Below are 17,528 nucleotides of genomic sequence, written 5' to 3' on the forward strand. Positions count from 1 at the left end.
CTCCTGTGCCTCCATCCACTCCCAGCCCAGAGTCTTCAAGCTGGACACGCAGCCGAGGGCTGAAGTCAGGGGCCACTCCCTGCAGCTGCGGCACCGTGCAGTGCTGCTGGGGGGGGGACAGCCGCCACCCCCGGCGTCCTGGCCTCAGGAAGGCTGGGGTGGGTGAGCCGCCTCATGGCTCTGGCCTCAGCTCATCGCAGATCGATGGAAAAAAAGGAACTTGGAGAGGAGAGAGGGAGACGGGTCAGGACGGGGTGGTGCTGCCGAGTGCCCCCAGACCTGGCCGCCCCCTCACCTAAAGTGTCACAGTGTCTCCTGCCCGGACTCCTGACTGGCTTCCAGAAGCAGCTCCTCCAGCTCCTTCTCGTTGTTGGAGCAGCTCAGCTCTGCGGGGAAAACGGGGCTCAGTTCTGGGGGGTGGGGGCACGGGACAGGGGCTCAGCTCTGTGGGGGGGCCCGCAGCTCTGGGGGGGAATGGGGGCTCAGCTCTATATTGGGAGGAATAGGGACTTAGCTGTGTGTGGAGGGGAACTGGTGGGGAGGCCTTGGCTCTGTGCGGGGAGATGGTAGGGATGACGGCACCGCCCCTCCCCACCCCCAGGGATCCAGGTAGGCAGCGTGGAGCCGTAACCAGTCCCACGTACCCTGCACCTTCAGCGGGGAACACCAAGGACCCCTGAGGGCAGGTGCTGGCCTAGGATCCTACTCAGCACCCAGGCCAGCCCCTCCTTGTGCTCAGGCCCCGCCCACCCTGCCCCAGGAGCACCTCTCACCATGTTCCAGGCCCCGCCCACCCTGCCCCAGGAGCGCCTCTCACCATGTTCCAGGCCGCAGCTGGCCCCCTTGGCCTCAGGCCCCGGGGGCGGCTCCGGGGGCAGTGCCAGGGCAAACTCGGGCTTGAGGCCATTGGGCAGCAGTGGTGCTGACTGAGGCGCCTCCGGCTGTGGCTGGGGCTCAGGCACCCCTGGGTCCTGGGTGCTGATGGCCTCGGCTGGTGGAGAGGCAGGGGCGGAGGGAGGGGCGGGTGGGGACCCAGGGACGGGCAGGGCAGGGGGCGCTGCCCTCTCAGGCGGACTCTCCACCCGGGTCACCACAAACACCTTGTGGCCGCGGCCCGGGCTGGACACAGAAATGCGCTGCTCCGTGGGGGAGGAGGGGCTGCCTGAGGGGGTCCTGTCCCCAGGGCCCAGGGAGTCCGTGGGGGGCACCAGGACGGGGCAGGGAGCAGAGGGACTCTGGTCGCCGTTGGCCTCCTCCTGCTCCCGGTCCTCCTCCTCCTTGTCCTCCCCCTCAGAGTCTGAGTCCGAGTCCCGGCCGGGCCCGGGGTCCGGGGGCCCGTTCTCCTGCGCCTCGGTGGCGGGCTCCTCCCCGGGGCTGGCGGGCTCGTTGTCGGGCTGGGGCGCCGTGACAGTGATCTCTGGCATGGAGGCCGACAGCTGCAGCCGCTGCTCCTTCTCCTCGCGCTCCCGCGTCAGCACGAAATTGCGCTTGCAGCCGTTCTGGATCTCAGCGAGCAGGGCCTTCTGCGTCTCGATGAAGCTCTTCACCTGCGGGGGGACGGGCCTGGCTAGGGGTCTCACCAGACCCCGCCAAGGCGCCTGGACTGCTTGGCCCGGGTACACAGCCCCCTGGCAGGGCCCCTCCCCTGGCGCCACTGCCACCCAGCTCACCGCCTCCTTCTTGGGCTCGCGGTCGAGGTCCAGGCGCAGCAGGGAGTGGTTCACCTTGAGGGCCAAGGACAGCGCCATGAGCCCGCCCGTCTTGATCTCGTTCTCCCGCAGGTCCAGTCTCAGGAGGCGGGGGCTCTCGGCGATGAACTCCGCCACGGCCACCGCGCCTGGGAGGGGGACCGCAGGGCTGGCCACGAGCCCCACGCCCGGCCAGCTGCCCACAGCCCGCGGCCCTGCCCGCCTGCCCCCTCACCCTCACACGTGAGCTTGGTGGAGGCCAGGCCGAGGCGCAGCACACTGCGGTTGCCAATGAGCCCGTTCTTGAGGTTCCGTACCCCCTCGTTCCCGATGGGGTTGTGGCCTAGGTTCAGCGTCTCCAGGCTCTGAGTGTGCGGCTGGGGGGGGGGCGGGACGGGAGACAGTGAGGGGGAGCCCGTTGGTGGAGGAAAGGCCCAGAAGACTAAAGCAGGAAGAACCAGACAGAGAGGCGAGCACACCGATTTTTACCTTGGAGCCCGGATTTTTCCTGGAGCCCGGGGTTCCTGCCAAACCCTTGTGTGTGCTTAGAAATTTTCCCCCCCTGATTTTTCCCAAGACAGGCTCACACCCCACAGCCTGCCTGGGCTGTGGGCCTGCCCTGGGCTCCTCCCTGCAGCCTGGCTGGTGGTAAGGCTGCGCCTCACACCCCTACGCCTCCCTCAGGACTCAGGGGGCTCAGCCTTAAAATACTGCATAGAAAAAAGATGGAAAACTCATCAAAGGCTTCTGGAAATACTAACTCATTACCCAAAACATTCCTACGTTATGCAAACAATGTATTAGGTTGTTGGGTTAGATGCCTCCTAAAAAAACCCCACGTCTACCAAGCTGGTTGAGACTGGAGGGTTCCTGGAATCTACTGCCTTGAGGTAGTCCTCAAACCCTGAACTGAAACTAACCCAAGGTCTCCTTGTAGCTACATAACACATTGGCTCCAAAAATGACGACTATCACCTGTAAGTACTGCGACCCTATAAAACACCACCAATATGAGACCAAACGGTCCCTAATTACCTTAAAACAGAGATGAAAATGTAAGGAGGCAGGGAAACTAGATGAATGGAAACAGAACGAGAACGGAAATGGTGGGAATGTTTGTGCATGAAAAACAGAACCAGTGTCAGTGAACAATCAGTGTGGAAGTCACCGGGTGGGAACCTACACTGCTGGGTAAGTCTTCCCTGAAAACATAACTATTAGATAAAAAAGGAAGGACCGTTATTTTCTTCAAGGAAGATACGGTGTAGACGCAGAATGAGAGACCACACCAGGGTGATGAGTGAAGGGTCCCAGAAGCAGTGGGAGGAGCAGGACTGGATGTGACAACCGGAAGGAGTGTGTTGAAGGCTGTAATCGCATGGCCGACTGGTGGAGTGGGGGCAAGGGCCAGGATGCCCCTTCGAGCCCCCGGCCCACTCACCAGTGTGCCTGCCCCCTGCTACTCCCCAGTGCCGTGCCCAGGGAGGCCGCGCCTGTGTGCCCGCCCCCCTGCTACTCCCCAGCGCCGTGCCCAGGGAGGCCGCGCCTGTGTGCCCGCCCCCTGCTACTCCCCAGCGACGTGCCCAGGGTACTCACCAGCGCCGTGCCCAGGGAGGCCGCGCCTGTGTGCGTGAGCTGGTTGTTCCACAGGACCAGGGTGGCCAGCCCCTTCCTCTGCTCCTTGAGGCCCTCACAGATGTAGGCCAGCCCTGGGGAGATCGCTGGTCAGAGCCCACCCGAGGTCCGGGAGCTGCCACAGCCGCAGCCCGGAGCTTCTTCAGGGGACATCACTGTGGGAGTGACTGACTGCCTGGAGCACACACTAGGGGCCAGGGTGGAGAGGTATGTGGCCTTGCTCAGACCCCTCTGAGGCTCCATCCTGGCCCCCAGGCACTGGCCCTGCTTGGGGCCAGGACACACACAGCTCCCTTGGCTGGCAACGTGCCTTCCCAAGGTGCCTGGACAGTGGCCTCCCTGCCAGTTTGGCCCTCAGCTCACAGCTCCCCGTCCCACCGAGGGGCCCTGGCCAGCTGGCCCTCAGGAACCACTGCAGCTTCCCTGTCCCCGTCTCTCCACTGCATGTCACCACCAGACAGACCCAACAGCTCAGTCACTGGACGTGGGTCTCCCGGCTACAGCAAGGCGCCATGAGGACAGTGGGGTGTCTCCCTGCAGCTGGGAGCCTGGAGCCTGGAGTGGGCCTGGCACAGAATGGGCTCAGCCTCCATCTACTGAGGCAGGAGTGACACACGTGGTGCCTGGGCCTGGCCACCGGGGGAGGCCCTCCTCTCTGGTCCTCACACAAAGGCCAGAGGCTGCTGCTCGAGAGACCCAGATCCCTCTCACCCTGCTCTCAGGGTCACAAGGACCTACTGGCCTGCCCCCCACTCACTTGCTCTCCATGGCTTCTCCCCAAAATATCAACCATACAAACTGTTCCCACCTCAGGGCCTTTGAACCTGCTGTCTCCTCTGTTTGGATTCTTTTCCCAGGCTTGGCAAATGGCTGCTTCTGTTCTGGGAGCTCTGGTGGCATACTGCCTGAGGCATATGACTGCTAACCAGAAGGCTGGCAGTTCAAACCCACCAGGCACTCCTTGGAAAGAAGACTGGGCAATCTACTTCCATAGAGATACCACTTGGAAACCCAAGGAGGGGTCGCTGCGAGTTGGATCGACTCCACGGCAGTGAGTAGTAGTGGTGCTTCTGTTCTGACCCTCTGATCTCTGCCCAGATGTCCCCTCCTCCAGGGCACCCTCCCCCCTCACATGTTCAATAGCTCTCTGACAGATCCTCCATCTCTACAATGCTGATTCCTTCAGGGAACTTCCCACAGACTGTCATTCCCCTAATGGTTTATTCAGTTCCTCAGCTCTTCCTCCAGGAAGCCCTTCCTGATTCCCACCTGGGCCAGTCACCCTCTCTGGGTTCCTGCAGTCCCAGCTGACTACTGTGGGTCATCTCTGTCTGGGGACGGGTCTGTCCTCCACTAGACCGTGAGCATGGAGGCGGGGGGTAGGGGTAGGGCTGTCCTGGTCTCCGTGGTGTCCTAGCACTGCCCGGCCCAGGACTGGGGCCAGCCTGAGTGGGTGCTGGGCGGGCGGGGCCTACCCGAGTCCAGCACGTGGTTGTTGCGGAGGTCTAGGATCTGCAGGGAGCAGTTGAACTTGAGCAGGTTGCCCAGCTGGGCCGAGTCCTGCAGGCCGTTGAGCTTGTTGTCGGCCAGGTACAGCTCCCGCAGATTCATGTTCATCTTCAGGGCTGTGGCTGCAGGGCCGGCAGTGAGCGGACAGGCTGCTGCCCCCGAGGCCCCCAGCTGCCGCCTGCCCCTTGCCCTCCCGGGGCTCACCAAGCAACATCAGGGGCCGCCCTGACAGGCTGGCGTTCTCCAGGTGCAGCACAGCCAGGCTGCTGCGGATACGCAGGGCGCGGGCCACAAAGGGTGCCGAGTGGTCCAGCAGGGGTGTGTTGCGGGCGTCCAGGTACTGCAGGCAGCTCGTCTGTGGTGGGGAGCAGTGGGGGTGGGGCTGGGTCAGGCCTGGCCCCAGCCATCCCTGCCCCAGGGGACCGGCCCTCTGCATTCAGAGGTCAGCAAGGCCACAGGTGTCATCTAGATTTATAGCTGGGGACACTGGCTGGTGAGGGAAAGGCCCCAGACTGGGTCCCCTGGGTGAGAGGCAGGTTGGTGTGGCAGGCAACCCCCCCGGCTAGCCCCATCTTCTCCCCGACCTGGCATCGCTGTATGTGGAGTGGGGACGGGCACATGATGGAGAAGGGAACACATGCCTTGTAGGGAGAGAAGGGGTGAGGGCGGGCCTGGTGGGAGGAGGGTGAGGGGGAGAGAGAACAGCCCTGCTTCCCAGTGGCCCAGAAGCTGGGGCCCAGTCCCTAAGAGCCTACAGCGAAGGGCTGGGTGCCCTGGGCCAGCCCTGACTCCCTCACAGAGGCTGAGGGGGGCCCACCTTACGCATCATGTGGGCGGCAGCCTGCCAGCCCCGGGTGCCGATGTGCTTGTTGAAGGAGATGTTGAGGTGGGTGGCCGACTCGTAGTACTCAATCATGTCAAAGAGGGCCGAGGCACCCTGTGGGCAGAGACGACGAAGGGGGTCTGACTCGGTCTCAAGTCAAGGCTGCCCTGGGCGAGGCGTGTGGCCACAACACAGGATTCTACAAGGACGAGGGGGCCAGGGAGAAGGGTGCGTGCAGACGGGGCACCCTCCCCGGGAGGTGGGGCTGATCCAGCTGCTCCTGCAGCACAGTGCCGCCTGACCTCTGGGTCCCAGGCAGCACTGCTCCCTTCCCGGCGGAAGCAGCCTATTATCCGGATGCCACCCAGAGTGGCCCTGACGTATGTGCTGTGCACGCGACCAGGCCAGGCCTCTCTCCCCCACTGGGCCGCTTGCAGCCAGAGACCCCGGGTTCCGGGTGGGGGAGGTGGGAACACCTGGGCCTACAGGGAGGCTGCTTCCAGGTGTTCCTGCAGCCCTTCCTCCAGGTACTGTTATCCACAGGGTGGGGTCCTGGAGGCTCCCAGGGGCCCCACACCTCCCCCTGCTTCTCCCCGGTTTACAAATGCTCCCACCTCTGGGCCAGTGTGTGGGGCCTCTTCCTCTGGCCTCAGCCCTGGGCCAGCCCCCCTGCATGCACTCTGGTCACGCAAATGTCCCTGCTGTGACCTTCAGGAGGCCCTGCTTGTGCACCATCCCCGAGCCTTTGTCCAAGGGCTTCCTGCCCCTGTAAGGTCCCCTTCCCCCCAACCTCCAGGGGCCTGACGCCTTGGGGAGCAGGTCTGTCTTGCGGGGTGGGGCGGCTGCTCACATCTTCATCCAGGTTCGTCTGCTCCAGGTCCACGACCTTGAACTGCAGCCTCTTAAAGACTTCCTCCAGGGCCTCACAGGTCTTGTAGTCAAGCTTCTCCCCTGGATAAGACAGAGTGGCCAGCTTGTGTGTCTGAGACACTAAGCCAGGGGAGTGTGTGCCTAAGGGCAGCTGACCAGAGGTGCAGGCTCTGGGCTTGTGAGGAACGGGGGGTCCCTGGCCCCTGCCACCTGCCACCTGCCCTGGGCTTGCTGCACCTGCAGGCGGCTCCCACCCTGCCTACTACCTAGGAGCCCAGTACCTCAAAGAGCCTCCCACCCTGCCTACTACCCAGCGACTCAGCCTCTGTGTAGATACCTACCTTTCAGGTCCAGACAGTCGATGCGGTGCCCAAGGTCCGTGAACTCCTGGGAGAGAAGAGTGGCCAGTGGTGAAGTTGGGCAGAGGCCCCCACAGGCCATGGGGGGCTGGGGGGGACTCCAGAGGCTGGAGCCCAGGATGCAAGGCCTCAGAGAGTAGGGTCAGGGCAAGGGTGTCACCCTGTCACTCCAGCCCAGCGTCCCTTCCTGGCCACCAACATCTTCCAGCCACTCCTGGTTCTGTTCGCGCCCCACCAGGCACCAGGCCCAGTTCTCTGGGTTTCTCACACATGAACCCATGGGGCGGTATTGTGATGAACTCCAATGGCAGATGAGGCTAAGGCCCAAGCCTGGTCCAAGGTCAGAGGACCTGCAGGGGGCAGGCCGGTCTGCCGCAGGGCCTGTGCTCCTGGCTGCCACACTGCAGGCCTTCTTCTCCTGGATCCGGCAACGCCCCCTTCTGGAACAGCCTCCCCCCAGAATTGCTAACCCAGGTGCACAAAGACGGGCGAACTTGACTGCTCACAGCGGACCTGAAGGGGAACAACCCTGGGAACAAGCAACCTTGGGACACTTCGGAACAATGCACACACGGGAAGGCACCGAGGCATCTTGCCCTGCGGGGGAGAAGCATGCTGCAGGAGTGGCAAGGAACGGGCACCAGCCGGGCCCATGCACGCCGGAGGCCAGCCACTGTGCACGGGCAGCACAGGGACGGCCAGAGGAGGGAGAAGCGGAGAAGCCACGCTGCCAACAGGGCGCTCTGCGGGGGGACCCGGGCAGGAAAGAAGAGCCGATTTTGCTTTCTATGTCCATGTGATTTCAACTTTTGAAAATCGGAGAATATTACTTTCATAATTAAGAATTTTAAGTATAATCTGCTCTGTAAACTTTCACCCAAACCACAGTAAAAATTAAAAAAAAAAAAAGACTTTTAAGTATAAACATTCACTGCATGATTCTGACAACTGAACTCATAGCGACCCTCACTGGGTTTCCGAGGTGATCAGTCTTTATGATTGCCTCATCTTCCTTTCGTGGAGTGGCTGGTGGGTTTAAACCGCCAACCTTCTGGCTAACAGTCAAATGCTTTAGGCACTGCACCACCAGAGCTCCCTTCAAATAAAAAAAAACCAAACTCAACTGTCCTCAATTCGATTCTGACTCATAGCGACCCCTCCTTGGGTTTCTGAGGCAGTACCACTACGGAAATAGATCGCCCAATCTTCCTTCTAAGTAGTGGCTGGTAGGTTTGAACCGCCAGCCTTCTGGTTAGCAGTCAAATGCCTTAGGCACTACGCCACCAGAGCTCCCCTTAGAGGTGACAGACAACTTGAATTTTTTATTTTATATAATTCTGTGCTATTTGCAGGTATTTATGAGAGATCGGGGGTTTGAACTCACCAACTGCTACTCAGGAGAGAGATGAGGCAATCTGTTTCCTTAAAGATTACAGCCTTGGAAACCCCACGGGGCAGTTCTACTCTGTCCTCTGGGGGTGCCGAGTTGGAATCCACTCAATGGCAACTGGTTACACATATTTCTAAGAGCCTGATTACTTGTGCCATTAAGAGAAAGATTTTGCAGGCAGTACTCAACACAGGCCCCCTCAGGGCCCCCGTTCTGTACCTCACCTGGGGCCAGGCTGGAGGACAGAGCCCTCTCCGGCCCACTGCCCACCCGCGCACCCCGCCTCCTACCTGCAGCTGCCGCAGGAGCTTGGGAATCTGCCTGCAGTTCAGCTTCTGGCAGGCCTGCTTGTAGGCGCCGATGACCTCGTCCACAGTCACGTTCTGGGCTGCAGGCACAGAGGACCAGCACCGTGACTCCCCACACCCGGGGCCCTCGCCGGCCTTCCCCAAGCCCACCCCCTTCCTGCCTCCAGGCCTCTGGCAACACTCCTTGCCCTCTCAGTCCCCCTCGACATCATGCCCCCTTCAACGGCCACCGAGCTGTCCTCCCTTCCGGGCCTGGCCGCCCACTGCTCCCTGGAACCCCACCCCCGACCAAGCCACCAGGGGCGTACCCCATGCACTGTGCCCACTCTCTCCCAACGCCCTGAGCACCTCCCACAAACAGCCCACGATCACAAACATGCAATTTTCTTGTGAGCCGCCTCCCTGCTGGACTGGGAGCCCCGGGAGGGCAGGGCTGGGGCTATCTCCGTCACCCTCTCTCCGTCACCCTCGGGTCCTCAGCACCCCGGCCCAGGGCCAGGCCATGTGTTTAATTTTTTTTTTGATGGAAGCATACAACCTCACTTCCACCTTGCCTCAGGCCACACCCTGGCCCACCCATGAGAGGGGGAGGGACACAGCTTAGTCTCAATTCCACCCCCAAGTGGCCTCTGAGCAGTGGCACGTCACTCAGACTCTCTGCTCCCCGCACACCCTCAAAAGCCAAACCACCACTGATGGCGGCTACCAAGGGCCAGGCCCCTGACCTAGTGACACAGTAGGGGACAGAGGCTGGGCCCTGGGCACTCCCCCCTAAAGGGCAGTGGTTCACAGAATGAACGAAAGGCTGTACCCCAAACCCACAAGTCAGGCCCCTGTGGGAGGGGAGCCCATCGCGCACAGACGTTTCCAGGGAGGCGAGGCCAGCTGTCCGTGTGCACGAGCTCCTTTTCTGGTCGTTTCCTACCCACACACCAGGGTCCCGGCCAGCTGCCGTCCCTGAGCTCGGCTCTGAGCTTGGTTCCCTTCCCTGCTGAACGGACTGTGTGACAGCCTGCTCTGGTGCTCCGGCCCCAGTCACGGGGTGTGGTCTGTTTTTAGTTTCTGGCTATTAGATCTTGGGTTTTAGCAAAGGGGCCAGGAGAGAGGAAGAAGCTTATAAGCAGGAGGAGCAGGGTCAGAGCTGGTGTTAGGGAGACTTCCTTGGGGCCATCAAGTAGGCCCCCACATCTTCTCGCTTCTTCCTGAGGGACAGGGGCGTGGGCGGTGGGGCCTCCCAGGAGTCTGCTGCCCCTTCTGCAGCCCAAGATGGGGCCTTTGGCAAAGACTCATGCTCTTGGTACCCCACCCCCCGCTCCAATGGGGACAGGAGCAGGGCATTCAACCAAACCCATGTTAATGGGGGTTCAGGAGCCAGGAAGTTCACTGACAACCAAGAGGCCATGAACTTGAACAGGGAAAAATGACTTTTTTTTTTTTCCCCACTAACCAAAATTTACCATTTACTGCCTATTAACGTACGAGGGGGGGGGGTGTTAGCAGATCCGTGGCTTTGTCATCAAGAGAAAGCCCCATCACGGGACAGTTACTGCAGACATCAAAGGCTCACACCCCCATGGCAACAGTCTTTCTATATGGCATCTGCCACCACACCCCATCATTTCACAGTCAACAGGAACCCACTGCCGGCAAGTCAATCCCAACCCTGCAGGGCAGAGGAGAAATGCCCCCGGGGTTTCCCGGGATGTCATCACTGGGGAGGCACACTGCCTCTTCCTTCTCCCAGAGGGGCTGGTGCGTTTGAACTGCCGACCTTTCAGTTGGCAGCCGGCCACTCTAACTACTGCACCACCAGAGTGTCGTGTCGGTGAGAGCATCAACAGTGGCTTATCCCCACAGGGTGGCAGCACGCTCTCCTTTTCCTCCCGGTCCCTCCGTGTCTTCCCATCTTGGTTTTGTGCAAACGCTGTCCTCTGGTCCCGTACAGCTGCCTCTGAGGAGCGCAGCGTGCACGCTCTTTGTTCTGTAGTCCCATCTGCCATCGGGCTGCAAGGCGGCCTCTGGGAGCGGCCTCAGTCCCCAGTCACACATTGAAGGCTTTCTCTAGTCTGTGTCTGACCACAGGAAGTCTGGTCTTTTTTTTTAAATTTTAGTCTACATTTTCTTTTCCCCATTCTAACCAGGACTTTCTATTGTGGTCTTGGTCAGAGTGGGCAGTAGTATCACTGGGCACCATCTAGTTCTTCTGGTCTCCAGTTAGAGGGGGCTGGCGTTCATGTGGTTATCAGTCCTCTGGACCAACTGCTTCCTTGAGTTTTCCATTTTCCTTTGTCCTTCTGTTCTCTAGGCAGGACCATTCTATCTTCTGCCTTGTTTGAGAAAGGGCCCACAGGTTTCCTGGAGTCAAAGGGCAAGAACACTGGCCCCAGGCAGACACTTCAGTAAAGGGCCCCTAGACTGGGCTGGCCTGGTCACATGCAACAAGGATGAAGTGGACACATGGCACACAGGGGCTGCTATTACCATCACTAATGAGTCTCAGAGTTCCAGACAGTCTACAGGACTCATTCATAGTCAAGTACTCAAACTGCTATGGGATCCTTTAGGTGTTTGTCTCTAATGGCCCCTCCTCCAGGAAGTCCTCCCTGACTGTCCTATGGCTGCCCTTTTCCAGCCCTGCCCACTGCAGCTCCTCACTGCCTAAGGATGGGTCTGTCTCCCCCACTGCACTACGAGCCCATGAGGACAGGCTGAAGGCAGTCTTGGGCACCACCATGTCCAGTATCGGCAGCAGAGTCAGGCACAGTAGGCATCAGCCCATATACGTTACATGGCTGGGCAGGTGAGCTCCCATGTGGCTCTCAGAGCAGAGCAGGGAGCAGGCAATGCAGGAGTTTGTGGAACCAGCCCTGCCCTCACATGGAGCTGGGGGCTGCAGGTAGAGCCGTGGGAGTCCAGGAAAGCCGACCTAGCCTGTAGCCTCTGGGGCTGGCAAAGGTGAGAAGGGGGTGGCCAGGTGGCAGAAGAGAAGGGCGGGTGGAGAGGAAGGAAGGAGGGCGAGGGTGCCTGGATGGAAGGCACAGAGGCTGTGGGAGAAGCAGGCATCAGGCGGAGCTGCCCCAGGGTCACAACAGGCCGAGAACTTCACTGCCTTCCCAGGGTGTCCCAACCCCTGGATCACAGGGCCGAATTGCTCCGTCTTAGGGGGAAACCAAGGCTGGCGGTCACTCTGCACTCAGGTGACTGCCTCAGTGGCGGAGCTGCCTCCCCTGCTAGACTGGGAGCACTGAGAGGGCTGGGCCGGGGCTGCGCCCGTCACCACGGGGTCTCCAGCACAGGGGAGCCCTGCTGCTTAGGTCCAAGGTGGCGGCCTTTCTGGAGGGGACTGCATGATCACGGTGACTCCTGGCTCTGCAAAGACTGGACGCAGAGAGGGGCAATGCAGCCAGCACCCACCAGCTGGGCCCCGGCGCCTTCCACAGGGGAGCTCAGCCAGTCCGGGCACCTTTGACTTACGGACAACCTGTACTTGCCCCTCAATGTCATGTCAATTTGTCCTTACTTTGAAAAGAATGAACCAACCCCTACTGGCAACAAATTCACCACAATCCCCTTCCCTCACTGCGCCTGGAGCTGTTACAGCCCTAGAAAGGCTTCGAGCTTTTTCCCGCACTAGAACAAAAACTCACTGCCATGGAGTCAAGTCCCACTCATAGCGACTCTACAGGACAGAGCAGAATGGCCCCGGACGGCTTCCAGGGCTGTAAAATCTTTACAGAAGTAAACTGCCTCGTCCTTCTCCTGTGGAGTGTGGCTGCTGGGTTCAAAGCACCGGCCGTTAGCAGCCGATGTGTTAGCCACCTCAGCAGAGCTTCTTTACTTGCACCAAGAAGCCAAAACCAAGGCCATTGCCATCGAGTCAATTCTGGATGACAGTGACTCCCACTGGGTTTCCAAGGCTGTAAATCTTTATGGAAGCAGATTGCCTCATCTTCCTCCTGTGGAGTAGCAGGTGGGTTTGAACCACTGACCTTCTGGTTAGCAGCCAGATGTCTTACCCACTGTACCACCAGAGCTCCTTCTTCTTGCACGAAAGTGAGGTTAAATAACAACCTATTTCCACTTAACTACGGATTCGACTTGAAGATGCTTAGGAACGGATGTCCTTCGTAACGCAGGCCTGCCAGTTATACACACACCAGATTTTGTTCATCCACTTACCCGCTGACAGACACTGGGCAAATGTTTCTACCTTATGGCTGTCAGGAACAGCTCTTCTGGGGACGCTGGTGTACACGCACCTGTTAGAGTCCCTGCTTTCAGGTCTCCTGGGTATATACCTGGGAGTGGAACCGCCGGGCCACATGGTAATTCTAGGTCCAACTCTGCAAGAACCCGGCCAACCACGTTCCACAGCAGTTGCACTGCTTTCCCGGGCCCAGCAGTGGACAGGGCTCCCAGCTTCGCCACACCCTTGCCGACACGTGTCAGCGTCCACTGTTCGGATGTCAGCTGTCCTGGGGGGGGGGGCAGAAGCACCTTGCTGTGGGTGGTGGGTGTATCTGGACTGACATCCGGAAGCCTAGGTGACCAAGGTGCTGCTGGTGCTGCTCTGAAGGAGCTCTGGTGGGGCAGTGGGTAAGGCAACTGGGTGCTAACGTGGGAGAAAGACGAGGCGGCCTGCTTCCGTAAAGATCCACAGCCTCGGAAACCCTACGGCGGCCCCTATGATTCAGAACCAACCCAACGGCGCTGGGTTTTTGGTCTGGTGCTGCTCCTCGGTCACCGAGATGCCCCGCTGCAGCGGCCAGGCTCAGAGGCTCTGCTGACACTCTGAGCTCCTTCTCAGCATGTGTGACTATTCTGAAGACCGGCTTTGGATGACGGAGACCAAACCCAGGGCCCGGCCTGAGGAGCGCTGCTTCCGAAGCCTCCGGCTTGGCGGCTCACCTGAAGGGCATCGCAGGCCACCTGCCCAGCGCTGCTCCCGGTGCCTCCTGTGCGCCAGCACCGAGCAAGGTGCTAAGGACCCCTGGACACCACCCCTGCCAGAAAATCTGGCATGTGACGTCGGGGCGGCTCCTCAGAGGCTGGAGATGGAGCACGGGGCCTCAGCGGGCAGCAGAGGAGTCCTCCCAGGGCCACAGCCTCCCTGGCCTGCCTCCACTGGCACACTCACTGGGGCTGGGAGGATGGAGGAGGGGGTACAGGCCCCTGGCCCGGCCACCCATCCACTGCTGGTGAGGCCTTTCCTTCTACTGGCCCTTAGTTTCCCCATCTGCAAAATGGAAAAATACCGCTCCCTGCAACTTACAACGATCAAGTCTGGTGTGAGCATAGTGGGGCCAGAGACAGGCAGAGGGCTGAGCCAGGGATCTGAAAACTACCGAGGCATACATCCTGAAGAAGTATACGTCCCATGCTGCGGTTAAGAGCTTGGCTCGGGTCCAGTCCCCAGCTCTGGCTCGAGGCAGCTCTCTCAACTCTCTGAGCTGCAGCTTCCTCTCAGGCCCTATTTTTTAGAGCTGGGGAACAGATGAAACTAAACCAAGAAGTCTAGCCCTGACAAACAATCCAATTAAAAAATGGGGGAAGGATATGAACAGATGCTTCACTAAAGATAGTCAGGCGGCCAACACACATGTGAAGAAATGCTCAAGATCACTGGCCATGAGAGATGCCAATCAGAACAACCAAGAGATACCAACTCATTCCAGCAACGACAGCAAAGTTCAGCAGGGCAGAAAACAACAACTGCGGGCAAGGGTGTGGGGCGGTGGGGACTCTCATACACTGCTGGCGGGACTGTCAAATGTCACAACCACTGTGGAAAGCAGCACGGCAATTCCTTAAAAAGTTGGAATTGGAAGTACCATTTGATCCAGTTATCCCAATACTAGGTATACATCCTAAAGAAGTGAGAGCCAGGACACGAATAGATACATGCACACCTGTGTTCATCGCAGTACCGTTCACAACAGCAAAGAGATAGGAACAACCCAAGTGCCCATCAACGGAGGAACGGATAAGCAAACTATGGTACACACACACAGTAGACTACTACGCAACATTAAAGAATAATGAACAATCAGCGAATCACCTCATAATGTGGACGAACTTGAAGGACATTATGCTGAGTGAAGTAAGTCAATCACAGAAGGACAAATACTGTATGAGTCCATTATTGTAAAAAGTCAAAGAAAGGTTCACACATGGGAGGAAATTTTCTTTGTTGGTTTTACCAGGGATAGGAGCTCTGGTGATGTAGTGCCTAAGGCACTTGACTGCTAACCAGAAGGCTGGTGGTTCAAACCCACCAGCTACTCCTTGGAAGAAAAGACTGGGCAATCTACTTCTATAGTGATACTACCTCGGAAACCCAAGGAGGGGTTGCTATGAGTTGGATCCAACGCGATGGCATAGAGTTTGGTTTGTTTTTTTTAGGGACGAGAGGGAAGAGGAAGGGAGGCAGGTTTGATGTGGGTGAAGGGATTTAAACATAAAGACTAGCCATTACTCGAGAGTTTTTGAAGCTAGGTTATGGGCACATGGGGGTTCATCGAACTAGTCTTTATTTCTGTTTGAAATATTTTGTATATATAAAAAAAAGTCTAGCCCCAGCTGAACCCTATCCATCAGAGGTTAACCTAGGGGCAAGCTTGGCTGGGCAAGGAGGCTAGCTTAGAGCCTGGCCTGCAGCGTCCAGGGTGGCTGCTCCCTGGCCCAGACGCAACGGCAGTGTCAGTGGGCAGAGGCCCAGGGTCTCTAAACCTGGAAACGCCCACACCACCCACAGCTGCCATCTGAACTCCCTTCCAACCTGGCATCCACTGTGTTGGACTGAGGCCAGCCTTAGGTGCTCACGTCTGCCCACCATTCACAGAAGGGGAAACTGAGACTAAGGGGAGGTGGGTGAGGTTTACTGAGGGAAGGGAGTAACTTGGTGACCCCTCCTAGAGAAAGAAGTGGTAACAGAACAAAGGAACGGAAGCCAGGGCTGAGGGGGTCGCCCCATGCTGTGCAGGCTTTGGCACACGGAGTGGACACTCCCTGTCATAGCCTCGATTTTCCCCCCAGCACCACGGCGTTTCCCAAAGCCCTGGAGACACAGCAGAGAGTGCTGGGTGGCTTGTGAACGAACGAATTTCAACCATTACATATTTATTTCATTATGAAGTGATAAGAACTAGCACATCAAGCCCGGGATTTCACAAATAGTACCTTGTAACAATGAGACAAATTTGACGATAAAAAATTAAGAGAAAAAGGACAAGGAGATAGCAGTACTGGCAGTTGAGAGAAATAACATTTATAATAATGCCTAACATTTCAATGGCAGTGAGTTTAGTTGTTTTTTCTTTTTTTGGATCCTGGGCAAGCTGCTGCCCCAAGCACTTCCTATGTAATATGTGTTCAATTCCATGAACACTTCTATAAAGTAGATACATTTCTACCACAGAGGGGGGGAACTGAGGTACAGGGGCAGGTCATGCTTGGTAGGGTGGAGGGTCAACGAAAGAGGGGGAGGCCTTCAAGGTGATGGATTGATACGGTGGCTACGATGATGGGCTCAAGTATAGCAGGGATTGTGGGGCTGGCGTGGGATCGGGCAGTGTTTCGTTCTGTTGTGCATGGGGTCGCTATGAGTCGGAAATGACTCGACGGCACTTAACAACAACAACAACAACAACAACAACAACAACATTGCGGCCTCATCCTGCTGAGGCTGCAATAAGCACAGCAGCAAACACTTCCCAGCTTTGAAAGGGACATGGGTGGTGTCAGGAGATAAGGCCCGGGAGGCACCAGCTAAGCGGCTGGCACGACAGCACCGGGGCCGGAGTGGTCTCAGCAGGAGACACCCTGGAGGAAGGTGGTGGTGGTGGAGATGGTGGCAGTGGCCGCTTCCACATACTGAGGACTTCCCCTGTGTAAGGCACAATGCTAAGGACTGTCCAAGTTCCCAGCAGGGCACTTGAAGGGGTACAGTCCTGCCATGGCCTACTCTGCTACCCAACGGGACCGGCTTAATCAATCACCCCCCCGTCTCATGGACTGGGGGAGCCGGCTCCCAGAGGGAAACCACCTGCCAAGAAGTGGCAGAACTGGGGCGCACACTGGCGCCCGGGGTCGCCTTCATTCCCACACAACCCTGACTAGGCCGGGCAGAGGCCAGCCACGGGGTCCCTGGGCTCTAGGGGGTGCAAAGCTGCGGGGAGGAGGAGAGCCACAAGGAGGGACAGTGCCGTGAGGCAGCTGGCTCGTCTCACTGCAGGGGTGCGGCTCTCCAGTCCCCAGGGAGAGGGCCATGGGGCTGGCAGTGCAAATGTCTCCTCAGCAAACAGCCTCCCCCCACGTCACTGTCCCTGACAAAGGGACAAAAAGAAACTTGACACCAGGCATCAGGTGACAGGCAGAGACAGAGGCCTGTCGCTTGCTCTTGTCAGCACACAGGTGCAACAGACCTTTGAAATGCAAAAACAGGTTGGGTGGCAGGGGCTGCGGTGACTCAGGCTGAGCCTGGCAGCCTGGTGCTAGCGGGAGACAGACAGCCATCCCAGGGGAAGTGACCTCAGGAAGCAGCAGTGCTGAGGGGTGGGGGGCGGCCAGGTGGCAGCTGACAAGCTAAAGGGGTTCCCTGCAGGGAGGGGGTGTCCAGACAGGCCCAGAGGCGGGACCAGAGCCGTCATCCCCGCCTGGCTTGAGTCTACCAGGTAAAACAGGGACCACGACACGCCAGCCCTCAGAGAGCCAGACCAAGTGGGAGGTCCCACTGGAGCCCAGAGGCCAGGTTTTGAGACCCCAGGTGATTCTGATGAGAGCCACACCCCGAACAGCCACAGTCTGCAATGCGGGTGCCATTTCATTTGTGATTGTGGATAAAGAGAAAGGAGCCAGGCGTGGTGGCAAAGGGCGGGTGGGCCGATCCCAGAGGCCCCAACAACCGAGCTGGGTTCTGGCCCTGTTCAGACACACGCGGCTCCCCTG

The 17,528-nt window shown here is 58.7% G+C and overlaps 1 protein-coding gene across 1 annotated transcript in view; it reads right to left on the reverse strand.

Moving 5' to 3' along the window:
• Positions 1 to 303: 303 nt before the first annotated feature.
• Positions 304 to 17,528, reverse strand: part of PPP1R37 (protein phosphatase 1 regulatory subunit 37) — a 46,818-nt gene continuing 29,593 nt past the window's right edge. The window contains exons 2-12 of the mRNA XM_007942913.2: positions 8,565 to 8,662; positions 6,867 to 6,912; positions 6,506 to 6,606; positions 5,650 to 5,769; positions 5,037 to 5,187; positions 4,799 to 4,954; positions 3,285 to 3,397; positions 1,924 to 2,065; positions 1,671 to 1,837; positions 818 to 1,547; positions 304 to 386 (exon numbers count right to left, since the gene is read on the reverse strand). Coding sequence (XP_007941104.1) covers positions 304 to 386; positions 818 to 1,547; positions 1,671 to 1,837; positions 1,924 to 2,065; positions 3,285 to 3,397; positions 4,799 to 4,954; positions 5,037 to 5,187; positions 5,650 to 5,769; positions 6,506 to 6,606; positions 6,867 to 6,912; positions 8,565 to 8,662 — 1,907 coding nt within the window. The remainder of the gene's footprint in view (positions 387 to 817; positions 1,548 to 1,670; positions 1,838 to 1,923; positions 2,066 to 3,284; positions 3,398 to 4,798; positions 4,955 to 5,036; positions 5,188 to 5,649; positions 5,770 to 6,505; positions 6,607 to 6,866; positions 6,913 to 8,564; positions 8,663 to 17,528) is intronic.

Source organism: Orycteropus afer, unplaced genomic scaffold (genome assembly GCF_000298275.1).
Source record: "Orycteropus afer afer isolate SDZICR_OR568_19922 unplaced genomic scaffold, OryAfe1.0 scaffold00099, whole genome shotgun sequence".
NCBI classification, from domain to species: Eukaryota; Metazoa; Chordata; class Mammalia; order Tubulidentata; family Orycteropodidae; genus Orycteropus; species Orycteropus afer.